This window comes from Sipha flava, unplaced genomic scaffold, assembly GCF_003268045.1.
Source record: "Sipha flava isolate LNK unplaced genomic scaffold, YSA_version1 41_pilon_pilon, whole genome shotgun sequence".
Lineage (NCBI taxonomy): Eukaryota > Metazoa > Arthropoda > Insecta > Hemiptera > Aphididae > Sipha > Sipha flava.
This window is the reverse complement of record NW_020273144.1, coordinates 562464-577259: the sequence shown is the minus strand read 5'-3', so window position 1 is coordinate 577259 and position 14796 is coordinate 562464. Positions and strand designations below refer to the sequence as shown.

Here is a 14796-nt window from a genome sequence, read left to right as displayed (position 1 = left end):
GGCCCGATTATTGCGGCCCTCGCCCGCGCTCAGTAACATGGGCTTTCAGCCCTTATAGTGCATTGCGAGCGGGTTACTCGCCACGAACATGTTCAGCGCGTGACGCCGTTCGAAGCCCATACCATGTAGTAGTATCTACTATTGTGTTTTTGTATTACTGTACCCAGGTACTATTCATGTGCGGATCCGGGGGAAAGTGCCAATCCAATCGGAAAATAATAATAATAAAAATAAAATACATTTAGAAGAACTAAATAATAGATAGTAAAAATCAACGTTTTAGTACAATATTGTCACATTATTTTTTGAGGGGGCCCTAAACCCTCCCCCCTTCAAGACACCCTTACATTAGCCGATGATTGGCTATAATACATAATTTTTGGATCCGCCCTCGGTACTATTAAAAAGTTTCCCACGACTCTCCGGCTGAACTACATACGGGTTGCGCATTAACGCTACACCTATATGTACCGGTTAAGTGATTTTTTTTTTCGTGGCGAGCACACACCTACGTACAATGGGAGATGGTAAGTTCCCACACGAAGCATAGCTGGTAAACATTTACATATATAAGTGCATCTACGAAAAAAAAATATACATACTTTTATATATTTTTACATGTTTAGTATATACGGATACACGTCAATTTATCGTAAACAATTTACCGCACGGCAATTGATCGAAAAATAACATTTTCAGGAATAATTCTTAATTTGAATAAATTTGATACAACTCTGGTTACATGTATGGTTAAATATATATTTTTTCGTCTTAGATTAAAAATGATTAAAAAATATAAAAATGAAACAAATTAAACTATAGTATGTAATATTTTTTATATAAATCGACAATATTAGTACATTTAATTGAATATAAAAAAAAAAAAAAAATAATAAATCATCAAGGTAGGTATTTAATAATGAAAAACGCTAAAAATTAAAGTTGCAATTGAAAATTGTAAGCAATGCCACGAAGAAAATCTTCAATATTTGTATTATTGTTATAATTGGTATATATTTTTTCTATTTTAGCTGCTCTATCTCGGTAAATATTTTTTTCGGAGGGCTCGTTACCCCCTACATATTGTTCAATTTTAAATCTGTTAATGTTCTCTTCTGCGATCAATTATCGTGCAGTAAATTATAATTGCGATAAATTGGCTTGCGAACAATTGTTTGCGGTCAATTGTCACGCGGTCAGTTGCTTACGATGAATTGACAGTACACCAGTATATACATTTATTTATCATATTACCATTTATACATATATATCAATTAAATATACTGGTATGTAAATTCCTACACCAAAAATTTTACCGGTACGTAAGTTTCTACACGAATAAAAGTACGTAAAGTAAGTTTTATTGCTGAAAAATCAGATCATAATAAAAAATAAATAAACTTTGCGATTATTTAGTGACAATTTTCATACCAGGAATATAGTACTTTCCTCTCTGGTATTTAGACTAGTGCTAATTCTTATAAATGTCTTACTACAAATGTTTGTGAAAGTTTTCAATTCGAATTCAAATCAAATATTTACCATTATTACCCTAATATTTTCAAAATAATAGAAATTTTAAAAAATTTTCAAACAAATAAATCAAAATAAGAACATCAGATAAACCTATAATATAGATGTATACACTAATAAACATAACAAGTTAGCAAAATAAACAAAACTATATAAACAATAAAATATTAGAATACAAATTTAAACAATTAATACAGTATGATTATGTTAAAATGTTGAGCTTTCATTATAAGCCACATACAATTTAATATATTATTATTATTATTATTATCATCATACTATATTCGTATAATTATACGAGTATATGATGTATGATCTCGTATGATTATACTCGTATATAGTCATAAATGGAAAATATTCAATTAAAAATTGGATTACATTTTCTTACAACATTTTTACTTTTTAACTCTTAAATATGTACTTAAAAACTCTAAAATATGCGCAATAAATAGCGCGAAAAATAAAAAATATGCATTTAACTTGAAAAAAAGTTAAATGTAATTTTACAAATTTTTGGGCTCATAGACGTTTGGACTGGTTGAATTATAAACTGTTAACAAAAATGTTAAATTAATTAAATATATTTATAAATGTGTACTAATAATTAAATTATTTTATAAAAAATTGGAAACCACCCTGAATTATAAAAATGTTTGATAATCCAATGCAATGATACAATAAAGGAATAAAAATGACATCACTAACTATTAATAAATCAAATTTTCGATGAATACATAAAATAATATTTGATGAAGTCTATTTATTTCCAATAATTCAAATATTTTTAAAAATATAACCAAGTAAATACCAGGATTATCGACAAAATGTGATTATTTTCTGTATTATGTGAAAATATACCAAAAAATAGCACCATAAACCTTAAATTAGCATAATATCAATCCCGTAAATATGCAAAATTAAATGTTGTGTATTATATCCAAGTAGTGTGAAACATATTTGTTTCTTACTTTGGATGTTCTAGGATGAACCAAGAATAATATGCATTTTCTAGAACTTCCGAGCTCTGCTCATTACAAAATTGTAATCACACCCATTACACTATCAGTCCTAAGTCTGGATAAATTAGGAAGAAAATTTGTATTCGTTATAATTTTTATTTGTGTAGAAACTTACGTACTGGTATATTTTTTCCGTGTATGATTTTACGTAGAGTAGACAACCCAAAGGTGTTACGAGTAAAATACGATTGCCGCCGTCGAAAAAAATTTCATATGGGGAATAATTTCATCGCGACATAGACATATATATTAATTTGGCGCTCACACGTTCACATTATCGTTCTTCGATCTCACGAGTTTGAAACTAATGTTTTATTGGTTTTAAAAAACGATTCGGAGCAAAGGAGAACGGTGGCAGATCAAATTATATGTATACAGATAGCTTATATGGTTATCTTTCTGTGTTACCTATCTAAATCGTTTTAACGGGTACAAAAAATAAAAAACACATTGTAATACGTGCTGGATTCACTGATCTTGAATTAAAATGTATTAAACAAGATTAAGGAAATCGTCAACTAACTAATGTTTTCAGTTCGATTCGTACATAATAACAGATAGTAAATTCGATATGTAAATCAATCAATCGACCGTAAATCGTTTAACTAATTTGGAATCAACGTTGGTTTTAATAAAATAGCATACGATGACACATTTTGAAGTTTTATTTATACATTATATCAAGGAGTAAATCGTTCGTATGCTGCGTCTCAGATGTGTTAACTAGATAGTAGAATGTGATATTATCAACGTATGCTGTTTACAAATAGTGTAAACAGCGCGATATCGTTAAATACAAATATTGATACATAATATACCTGTAGATAGAGCTCTTGGAAAACGGTGACCATATTGCACATGTATTTTATTCGTTACCATACGAACTATCTAATTGGTCATAATTATCTAATTTATAAATAAATATATTTAATACAAGTATAAATAGGAATAATTGTAATATCAAATGAATTGTACATCTTAATTAAATTGCTTCCCGTGTAAAATATAACACAACGGTCCAACGAGAATACCTGAAAAGTACCTGTTGAACACTTATATATTTCCACTGCTCGTTATTGTTATACGTTATTTGCCGCGGTGCACTGCACGTTCACCCGTTCAATTGGAATTGTATTTTAAAACAAAAACCGAATCCGTTAGAAAAAGGAAAAAAAAATGGTTGTCCTTCCTCTGATAAACTGTTGATGTAATAACTGTGTCGATTCCGTTGCAGACACAGCTCATTATAATAATAACGATATTACACCGAAGTAATTATGACTACTGAACACATGGAACAACCTACTACCACTTCCAACAACTGCGCGTACGAAGCCGTCGGGAATGTCTGACGGACGGACGCGAGAGGACGTATAATAAAGCTGAAGAAATCGATCGCGGTAAAGTGAAAGTTTCGTCGAGAGAAAACCTGTGTTGCGTGGGGACATATGAGTTCGTACGGTACTGCTATTATTTTTCGACGACAGTCGACCGTCTTATCGCTCGCACGATGGTTCGTAAAGTATCCACGCCACTGGCGCGTCTCCTGCTGCCACTGATCGCGTTGTTCGTGACTACACGTAAGTACAGACAATTTACATATATATATATATATATACATATATATATCGTATATACGCATTAACATGTACCGCACACGTAGTACCTACGCCTAATCTCGCACACAGAACGTGTAAATTCTATAAAAACATTGGTAGTAGGTTAATACATATATCGCACGATATTATGTTCCGTTCTAGAGACGACATTAGTTTTCACTTACTGTCGGTATGTGGAATTCCTAGTTCGCGAAAAAATACTAATGCGAAAATCAACGTCGAAAAACTGGACGTAACGGGAATTGTTTTTTTTTTTTTTTTTTACGCTTGGCCAAAGCGTTTTTCTATTACAATATACGGCTTACGTCTCGTTTCCAACCGCGTCTAGTTAACACGAGTTCGACTTACGCGTAGTACCGAGTAATAATGGCTGCACATCGAGAACGGATTAATTTGCTCGGGAATATCAAAAAATATACACTCGCGTTTAGAACATTTTTGTAATAATTAACGATTTTTTTTTCATACGTGTGAAAAATGTTTATTTGTCGCGTTAAAAATTATGTGACGGAAATCGAAAAACGCGCTATATAGTGTACAATTTGCTTGGGAAAAAAAAATTAAATCGATGCACACGTACCGATATAAACGTGCTGACGATGATAAAGTAAACGAACAAGAACGATTTTAAAATCCAGTCAAAATACGTAGAGATGTGCATTCGTACTGTATGTAAAAAAAACGATCGTTTTCACCAACCGTTTGAGGTTTGAAAACCGCGCGATGATCAACGTATTAATGTCTACCGGTCATGTTTGTCACGTATAATTATTGTTAAAACGCCTGGGTCGCTTGTTAAAATGTTGAATATTTGATGTACGAATGTTTATGGAATCACGAGATGACGCGACGGGAGAAAAATCCAAATTTCAGCTATCCGAAATTCATTTGCACGACGATTCCGTTTTACCGCGATTTTCGAATTCGGTTTTCCGTTCCTCGAACATAAGATTCGTCTCCTAAGCCTTTCCGTCGACCAGACGACCCGGAGCGTTGCGGCAGGACGATACCGAAGACCGAAAGCGTATCGCACGCGCGTAAACCGTCGTCGAGCGCGTAGGTATATGGTATATTTTACGGATATAGATTGAGGTCACCGCGAACCGGCCGCGTACAAATAACACGCTGGAACTCGTGCACCTCGTCGGAACGCGAGTCGAAAACGAAATCGAAAACGTATTATTATTTATAACGTTACTGTAACGCCTCGCCAAGGCCGTGTACAATACAGTTCACCGGATGATTGTTACTTTCGGTCCGAATGCGTGTTTTCAAGCGCACACCGTAACCGGACAGGTTTACTACGACGTTTTCGGACGGTCCCGCGAAAGTCTCAACACCGGTAAGCCGCGTGTAATAATTAACATCGAAACGTTATTGTCGTTATTATTATTATTATTATTATTATTATTATTACTCGGACATAAATCGTCTCGTACGTTTTACCGCTGCGGTGCGCCCGAAAAACGCGCGCGTACGATGTTAAAATATGTCGTACGTTGAACCGTTGAACCAGTCCCAGCAGCGAGTCGGTCAACGAAATCTAAAAAGATCTATGACTCCGCGACAACGCGTGGTGTGCGGAGACATCCGGAAACAGCGGCCCGGGTAAACGTGGATGTAAGAAAAATGATACGAAAATGGCGAAATAAAATTATGAACGCAAGCTGGGTGACGAAACGCGATCGTGGAAAAGTTATCGTTGCGAAGATCATTCGACAGCGGAGATGAAATGCTAAATCCGTCGACGTACTACAGCTCTGCTGTACTACATCTCCGTTTGCAATGGTTGTTGTCGCGATTAAATCATCTCCGCGCGCGTTTTAATACTGAAACGCTAGAATAGTTGTACATTTGTGTGTTTATCCGAGTACGGACTGTGCTCATTGGAAATATGATTACAACGTTTATATAATCACACTAGTCTCGCTCATAAACCATGATAAACGTACGCGCGAACGAATGCACGAGTACAACGTAATCGATCTCTTCGGGGAGATTTAAACGTACCGCGGTTGGGTCAGGTCGTCCGATCGGTATTCGTTGTGGAATCGGTGCGAGGTGCGTGTTCCGATGGACCGATTTTCCGGTAATCACGTAAAATGCATACTAGCGTTCACTTGGATTAATTTTGAATTTTTCCGCAAACGCATCGCAATACAGGATTTATATCCTTTTTCGATAAGACGGAATAACGTACTGACGTAAATCATCTATAGACATATGTGTTAAAAGTATCAGTTGTTGGTCAATGATACGGTTTATCGTTTTAGTACGTGTTCGCTATCGCTTTAAAAACGATCATAATACGAGTATACATATTCATCCGAAACGCGAATGGAATTGTGTGGCGGAACAAAGTTTGCAGACTTAGTCATCGAATATCGTAGTACTTTTAGTCGTAAACGTGGTTAATATTTATGAAATGTTGTACACAGTAATGACCTAAATATATCTTACGCAATATCGTTTACATAGAAAAACGACACGGTCATTCTACAGAGGGTTTTTCAAATCACGTGTCTATACTGTACCTATGTCATGCACAAAACCAAGGTCTAAAAGTTTTGTATTTTGTCACTGCCCACAACAAATCACAATCATTCCTCAGTAATCCGACAGTAAACAAATTAAATAAAACAAGTTATATTATTAGATACTATATTTTTGAAATATATATAGTATTGTAAAGATTAATAAAAGCTCTACATTTGTTTTTTAGAATGAAAAACATAAACTTAATATTATTTGTACAACGTTGGTAATTTATTCACGAAGAGGAGAATTAGCCATAAGTATTTTATTATATTTTAATAAGAATAATGAATAAAAAAAAACAATTTACACTAGGTATTGTGATTTGAATCGAATCAGCGGGAGACTGGCCGTGACACTGAATTCAATATGAAACACGTACATGTGCGTTAATATATATATTTTTATATTTTTGATTTGTTTTCCCATCAAACTGTTTATTTTAATAACGAACCCGAAATACTAGATTATCAACAAAAAGAAAGTCTTGGCGACATTAAATAAAAAAAACCTCTCTAAAACTTCTCCTTGAAATCATTTGTTATCAGATAGTTATAATGTGTAAAGTAACATCAGTACAGGTGACGTGACGTAGGAATATAAAAATAAAAATGTGCGTACTAAATGTAGTGAAATTATTCATTCACGTTTACAATATGTACCATTAATTCGAATACAAACAACCGACGAGTGTTATTTATGTAAATATAGTATTCGGTCATTTGCTAACCCATACCGAAACACATTTAACGATTGTGATTATTATTATTATTATTATTATTATTATATCATCTAATTAACAGGACTAATAATTCGTAACAAATATAGTACTATTATTTCACTGTAAAAAATTCGAATCGTATATTTCGAGTATATTTTCGTGTATATTAATAATATATATCTGCATATCTACTTGTTTTTAAAACAGGTACTCGAAGTAATCCAGAAATAATCATTCTATACTGACTAATAATAAAATAAATTTGTGATTATACTAAAAACAACGACAAATAATAAATAAAACAGCTAGATAAAAATTCTTTACATTTAGTTCGATACCCAAGTCAAAAATTGTCTTTTCGTTTCATATTCAGTGTAAAAAGTTTAAACGACAGTATCTATAGATCATTTATGTAAATTCTTATTTCAAAATGTTTCCAATATCCGCATAGGCACATTATCTTACTATAATCGAACGGCGCAACAGTATGTGTGTGTGTGTGTTTGTTATAACGACGAGAACACGTATTTTCTCTACGATGATAATTATTATCATTGAAAACGAATAACGTTATATACAGTATTCTAAATTCTTATCGCGTAATATACGCCGTGGGTACGGAAAATAAACGAAGAAAATAATTAAAATTTCGCAACGGTTTCCGTTTAATTATACAGTATGATTCGTTTCACGGCCCTTATTAAATGCAATATTAACCGACTAGAGAATCTAATGTATGATGTTTTCTCTTTTTATTTCATTAAAGAGCTCAAAATCTAAAACTATCGTTCCGTATTTCCGTGCAGTAAGAAAATTGTTAAGATTTTTTTAGTTCTAAATGTTAACTTGTTTTTTTATCTATTATTATTGTATACAAGATACTGTTTATATTTTCATGCTTAGAATATACTTTTTACAGTTACAACTAAAATTTAAAAAAGCAGTTAAAATAAACCACTTTATCAACCAGTAGTTTGTTACGTTATGTACTTAGTACTTAATACTTAATAAAAATGTATATATATATATATTGAAACCACAAGATATCAGTGTTATAATGATAATTTCGCAATTATTTTATTAGTATAATATTATTTTGAATAAAATTTAATTTCACGATTCGTTAATTGAATTTGCAACGTTAAATACTGACAGTTAAAATCATAAAAATGTCTGAAGTTTTTCATAAGTTTGATGTTCCGAGAAAAATAACATCTTAAAGAAATAATCAACAAATATTGGAAACATAATTAATCGATAATATTATAAACGACGTACTTACATATTGTACCTATTTGTAGTAAGAGTAGGTACACCTATTATTATATTTTTTATATTATTATTAATTATATTATAGGTTAACTGTAATCTACTCTATTATTGACCAATAAATAAATATAATTCCATTGTTTGTATTTATATGTTTTACAGACGTCAACGCTACGATCTTCGTGCCAGAAGAAATCCCATCGTTATTGTCGGTGGTCTACAGTAACATACCACCGATTAAAAAAGGTAAATATCGATGACGAAGAACCCCATTTATAAACATTAGAATATCAAACGCAGTAAATTATTAATAAAAATAAAATGTACCGAATACGTAGTTAGAGATAGCTATTGAACATGACACATGCATTTTTCTAAAAACATCAAATATTACTTTTATGTAATACGATAGCCACAAAGTCGCATAATATAATCTATATAATAATAATTACTTATTATAATAATTTTCAGTTAGGCGCCTAGGTCGTTCAGGTTGCCCATAGCTTTCGCCGACCATGATACAGATTATTATTATTTAAGGACGACAATATTTTATTTACTAAAAATTAATATCTACGGCGCATATTCGTGTTGCCACAAAGTTTCAAGAATTATTTAATTGATATTATGGTTAATAGTGTATTGATTACGTTTTACTTTTATTTTTTCAACAAAAACCGTAAATTCTCGTCAGCAAAGATATTTATGAGTTTTTTAACACCCAAGGATTTCAATAGTGCTAAAACAATAATATCATGCAACTTATTACAGTGTTAAACGTAATGCGAATAAGTTTATCGCAATCGTTTATTTTTACTGTCGAGTTTACACTGCAGTTGAACACTTGTACTTGCCGGAAACGAATGAATAATAATAATAATGAATAGACATATTTTAGTACGCACAATATTATACGGTTTATTGTAATATCGCAGACGTTAATAGTAGTGACAGGACTGTTTAGTGACGTATGTACAATTTATAAACAATCGAAGAGTACGTATTTATTTCAATACAAATCTTATTTAGTAAACCAAATGTTCAAATTTGTGTCCATGATTAACAGTGTACGCAATTAACCAATCTACCAACACACGTGCGACATTTTTCTATTCATAATAAACATTCGTTTGACTATTTTAATTAACTTATTTGACACCTGACAGGTCGAATAAACTGTAACAATAGTAGGTAATATACCAAGATAAAAAATAAATATTGAATCCAAAAACACGTACGTAAAAAATTAACATGACAATACCGTAATTATATAGTACATTATATAATATATACAATTAAAAACGTTTTTGATAAATTCAAAATACCTTTATTAACGTCCATAAGGCTTTAATTTTTTTATTAATTCCTTTTTAATTTTATCTAATAAGATCATAAAAGTAATCTTGATCGTAAATGGTACAATAATTCGGTTATATGACATTCGAACCGTACATGGGTTAATATTTTTTTTCTTAATTATTGCACCAAAGATCTATCGCCGTATTAGTTAATAATACAAATTTAACTTTATTTAAAATTATTATAAAAAAAATTGAAAAGTCGAAACATAACATTTAACAAATTGCGTATTTTCGTCCGACTTTACGACCAAATCGGTTATGTATTAATGTAAAAAGAAAAAATATGTTCATGAGTAGAAACACCCGTCGAACTTTGTTTGCACTACATCCCAACGTTTCGATACGAACAATCGAGTATCGACTATCAGAGTATTGTATTATACCGTATGTGTTAAAAAATCACATCGAAATTGTAAGGAGAAATGGGCGCATGCAAATTTCGCCTAAAATAGACTACAGGTAAAATAAGATATATGTAAATTCCGGCCAAAAAATATACAGGTAAAGAAATATGCATGTAAATTCTGCCCGAAAAAAATTGATGGTTAATAAATACATCCTACATATAACTTATAAGTTATAAGTAAGAAGTATTACTTAATGAAGCTTAAAAGTTTAAAGTTACTTTTATTTGTATTTTACGATCAAAACCGTATAGATATAATAGCCAATAGGTTTATAAAGAATATATTTATTACTTACTGTTAATGAACAAATTTCTGAACTGGTCTTATTAATCATACTGACTTAACATAGATTAATCATTATAATTTATAAGTAGGTATTTAAATAAATATATATTTCATATATTAAGTCAACGATTACCACATATTATAAGTCATGTATGTTGTATATCATATAAAATTGTTAAGCGTATAATACTCTAGGACGTGTACTGAACACAATTTATAATATTTCTATCTGATATTTCCAATTATTAGATCCACAATATGTGGCGAAGCTGATAAGATATGACATGATTGACGATTGTACCGTGTTCATTCGAACATTACAGTCATGGGAAGCTTAGTTTAAAATTTTTTTTTTTTTTTGGGCGGAATTTACAAATCGATTTTTGTACCTGAGCAGGTTGAGAGTATATATGTGTCAGTGTATTATTGTTAGATCTCCAATCTCTTACGATTTTGATTGGGCGTCGTTCATAGCCGCACACTTTCAAAAACAGGTCATCGTTCAAAACCGCACACTTTTATATCTTAATCCCACATATTTTCGCCAAATTAAACTGTTCAATACCGCACAAATTTATATATATATCAATTACGTACACATTTATCTAAAATAACATGAGTGCACCTCAGCGGGGTCACTCGCTCGCTCGAACAGTTAACAACGAAAATATCCCCCGATTTTTTATGTAACATCATCCCAAGCGGGTCCCAGGATAAAAAAAAAGATTTTGTGTGGGACTCATCCGAAACCGGCAACGTGAACTGTACATGCAAAATGTGCAGAGAGAAAGGAACTGTTAACCAAATGTGTGCGGTTTTAAATTACCGACCTTTAAAATTTCCCTTTTTAACAATAGAATAAATATGTGCGGTTATAAACGGTGAGTGTGCGGTTTGATTATACCCATGTACCTACATATTTTCCCGGGCGGAATTCATCATAGACCTTGTTTTTACCTATTAATTTCGGGCGGAATCTACAACACCCCGGAGAAACAAACCATATCCGCCACCACATACGGCATAAGGCACAGTAATCTGTTTACGGATTATTTGTGTGCAAAGAAATGACACGTCCTTACACTGTAACTATTGTGTCAGCCAGAGCGGAACAATTAAATTGGCTCCTAAACCCGGGCGATAGATTTTTTTGTTCGAAAACGTACCGACAAGGATTTCTAAGAATCCGATTTTGCCACATGGTCTGCTCCCACCAATAGCGTTGAATCAAAACAGTAGTATTGTGTACCGTAATATTGAATTGTACCAACTGCATATTTAGTGTGATCTTGTAATACTGTCACAAAGTATTGAACCAGAGACAATTTAAATACAAGTACAAGGTGAAATATTTCAACAAGACTTGTGTCGAACTCATAGACTTTTCTTTCCAAAGATTACTTTTCGTCTTCTCCGACCGATACATCGGTTTTTCTAATCAATATTATCGGTACACGGTTTTAAAAAGTAGTCAAAATGAAACAAGTCTGTATGTACTTGTACAGATGAAATTAAAAACAATGTAATATCAAAGCAAAATTTCGTCGACGGTGTCATTCGGATCGCGGCAATTATTTTCCGCTTAAAGATATGTATATTACTCCTATCTCGAATGTTTCATGTTTTCGTCAAATCTCTTATACATTTATAATCATACTAAAATGATCGTTGAATTCTCTCGCCATATTGTCATCGAATAACTGAGATCTTTAATAACTCTGTAAACATTTGTATTATATCGACAATTATATAAACGCTATATGAGCGGTGCGCAGCCTTTTTTGATCCACGACTCTCAATTAAATTTGTTTCCTTGGACCCCTTTCCCATCAACATTGTGTAAGTGTATAATATATACAAAAATCGTATTCATATAAATCAAACCGTTCGTTTTAGGCAATTATAATATTTCTTTAACTTAATTAATCGAAGAAAAAAAAAATAATAAAACAAAATACAAAATTATAGTTTTATAAAATAATGTGCATAATACATAACTGTTGGTGTTAAACTGATGACGACCGTCGGGTCGCGCAACACTGCATACATACGTTAAACGTTAACAACTTAAGAGAGCGTTTGGGCCGCTTAAACATTTTTGAATAAATAGAAAATTAAATTAAAAAAAAACGTTTTCACGATCTTCACGCGCGGATTTTAACCCTCCGACGTTTGTCTAACACTGTCCTTTCGCGCAACAGGTACGGATTCCCGGCTGGGAGTGGGCTTCCGGCTGGGCCCGAACGCGGACGTGCAGTTTCAGCTGGAACTCGGGCCGCAGACCAACACGCAACCGATCGGGGCCGCGGCCGCGGGGACGAGCGGCGGCGGCGGCGGCGGCACGGCCGCGGCCAGCAAGAGGCACGCGACGGTCGCGCCGGCCGGCGGCGGCAAGCCCAAGGACTGGTTGAACGCGTGGCGGTTGCAGATGAGCCCGGGCTACGTGCCGGCGGACGACGGCGGCCGCCGGGCGGAGACGGGTCACGCGGACGACCACGGTGGACCCGCGGACGCGGTGGCGCACCTCCAACAGCTGTACAAGCCGCAGCCGGCGGTGGCCCGCGAACGCCGATCCGAAGACTCCGCCGGGAACGGTCCGAACGGGAAAACGGCGTACGCGTCCGACCGCGGCGCGCACGTTTCGTAGGATCGGCGCTCGTCGCGGACTCCACTGCAGCGTTTCCGAGACCACGTGCGTTGCCGCCCCGGGCGCCATGCTGCGGGGATACGTTTCCGAGAACACGCGTGTCCCTGCTGCCACCGCCCGAGCACCGTGCCCGACGATCACGAAACGTTTCCGGAAACGTTACGTACACCTCAGCGGCGACCGTTCGCAGTGATAAGTCCGTGCGTTCCGTTTCGCTAAACTCGTGCACGCACGTCCACCGTTTTCGTCGTTCGTCACGATCGCGTCGTGTCCGCCTGAAACGCGAAACGTTAATTTATTTTCGTCGCCCCGCGAAGCTGGTGCAGGCATCCCGAAAACGGTTTTCCATTATCATATGTAAATATTCATCACGTTCATTACGTTCCGTCGACACGCCGTTGAATAATAAACGCGACTCGGTACGAACAACACTCGTGTAAACGATAATCGAATATCAATACGGACGTACTGCACGTAGTATGCGGTGGAGAGTTTCCGTGTGTTATACGCATGCATGCCTATGTTAATGTTCGATAATATTTTATGTACAGTGTATTATGTTATTAGTTGATTTCATTTCGTATATAGATATAAAAATATGTACTTTTTTTTGTTTGTTTCTAATATAATGGTATAAATCAAGAACAATTTTCAGTTATTACAATACATTTTAATGACACGTACTCGTACCTTGTACACAGAGCCGCAGCAAGGATGGCGGGAAGTTCCCGCATCCAGGACGAAATTCCTGGAGAGGGGAGGCGCAAAAAAAAGAAATATTTGTATTTTATGTTAAAATTTTCAACAGTCAACTGTTGAAAATAATATCTTATACCTAACTATAATGTTTTTCAATTAAAAATACATAAGGGCGCATTTTGAAGTTCCGCTCCTGGCGCAATATTCGGTTGCTATGATACTGATTGTACATGACTGCATAATTGTTTTCGCTTATACGTTGTTAACTATTATGACTGCGTCGCGTTATGAACTTCTCCGCAGAAACTTTTCGAATATCCGTATTATATGAATATAAAAACGGGGGAAAAAAACGATGTATTGTTATGTTTTTTTAATGCCCGCAATTGGTGTTAACAATGAACCATTATATACGTCGAAATATTGTTGGAAAATATTATAACGCGTTGCCGTTTAATGCGTTTACGTTCTCGCGTTAAGTACACGGTAATATTATGCGTTAAAAATATTTCCACGAGAGAATGTTCTTCCACATACACAGTGCGATTTCGAGCAATAAACGCAAAACATAACCGTAAACTCGCAACGCTTATAATACGTTCGTTTGAATTATTTCCACGGGTATAATTTCACGGCTTTATATCAATTGCGCCGAAAATCGCAGGTAAAGAAAAAAAAATTATGGGATGGAAAAAAGTATA

At 34.2% G+C, this 14796-nt stretch overlaps 1 protein-coding gene across 1 annotated transcript; it reads left to right on the top strand.

Annotated features, from left to right (window-relative positions):
• Positions 1-3934: 3934 nt before the first annotated feature.
• On the top strand, positions 3935-14044 carry LOC112689018. Its single transcript, XM_025562510.1, has 3 exons — positions 3935-4132; positions 8859-8942; positions 12951-14044. Exons 1-3 carry the CDS (start codon positions 4063-4065, stop codon positions 13394-13396), a joined length of 600 nt encoding a protein of 199 aa, XP_025418295.1. The 5' UTR covers positions 3935-4062; the 3' UTR covers positions 13397-14044.
• The last annotated feature ends 752 nt before the right edge of the window (positions 14045-14796 follow it).

What these genes read in the sequence shown, in the direction of transcription:
- LOC112689018 (XM_025562510.1), top strand. Translation starts at nt 4,063, where the DNA reads ATGGTTCGTAAAGTATCCACGCCACTGGCGCGTCTCCTGCTGCCACTG. An exon ending in CGCGTTGTTCGTGACTACAC is followed by an intron (nt 4,133 to 8,858) that starts GTAAGTACAGAC and finishes TATGTTTTACAG; the next exon opens with ACGTCAACGCTACGATCTTC. An exon ending in CATACCACCGATTAAAAAAG is followed by an intron (nt 8,943 to 12,950) that starts GTAAATATCGAT and finishes TTCGCGCAACAG; the next exon opens with GTACGGATTCCCGGCTGGGA.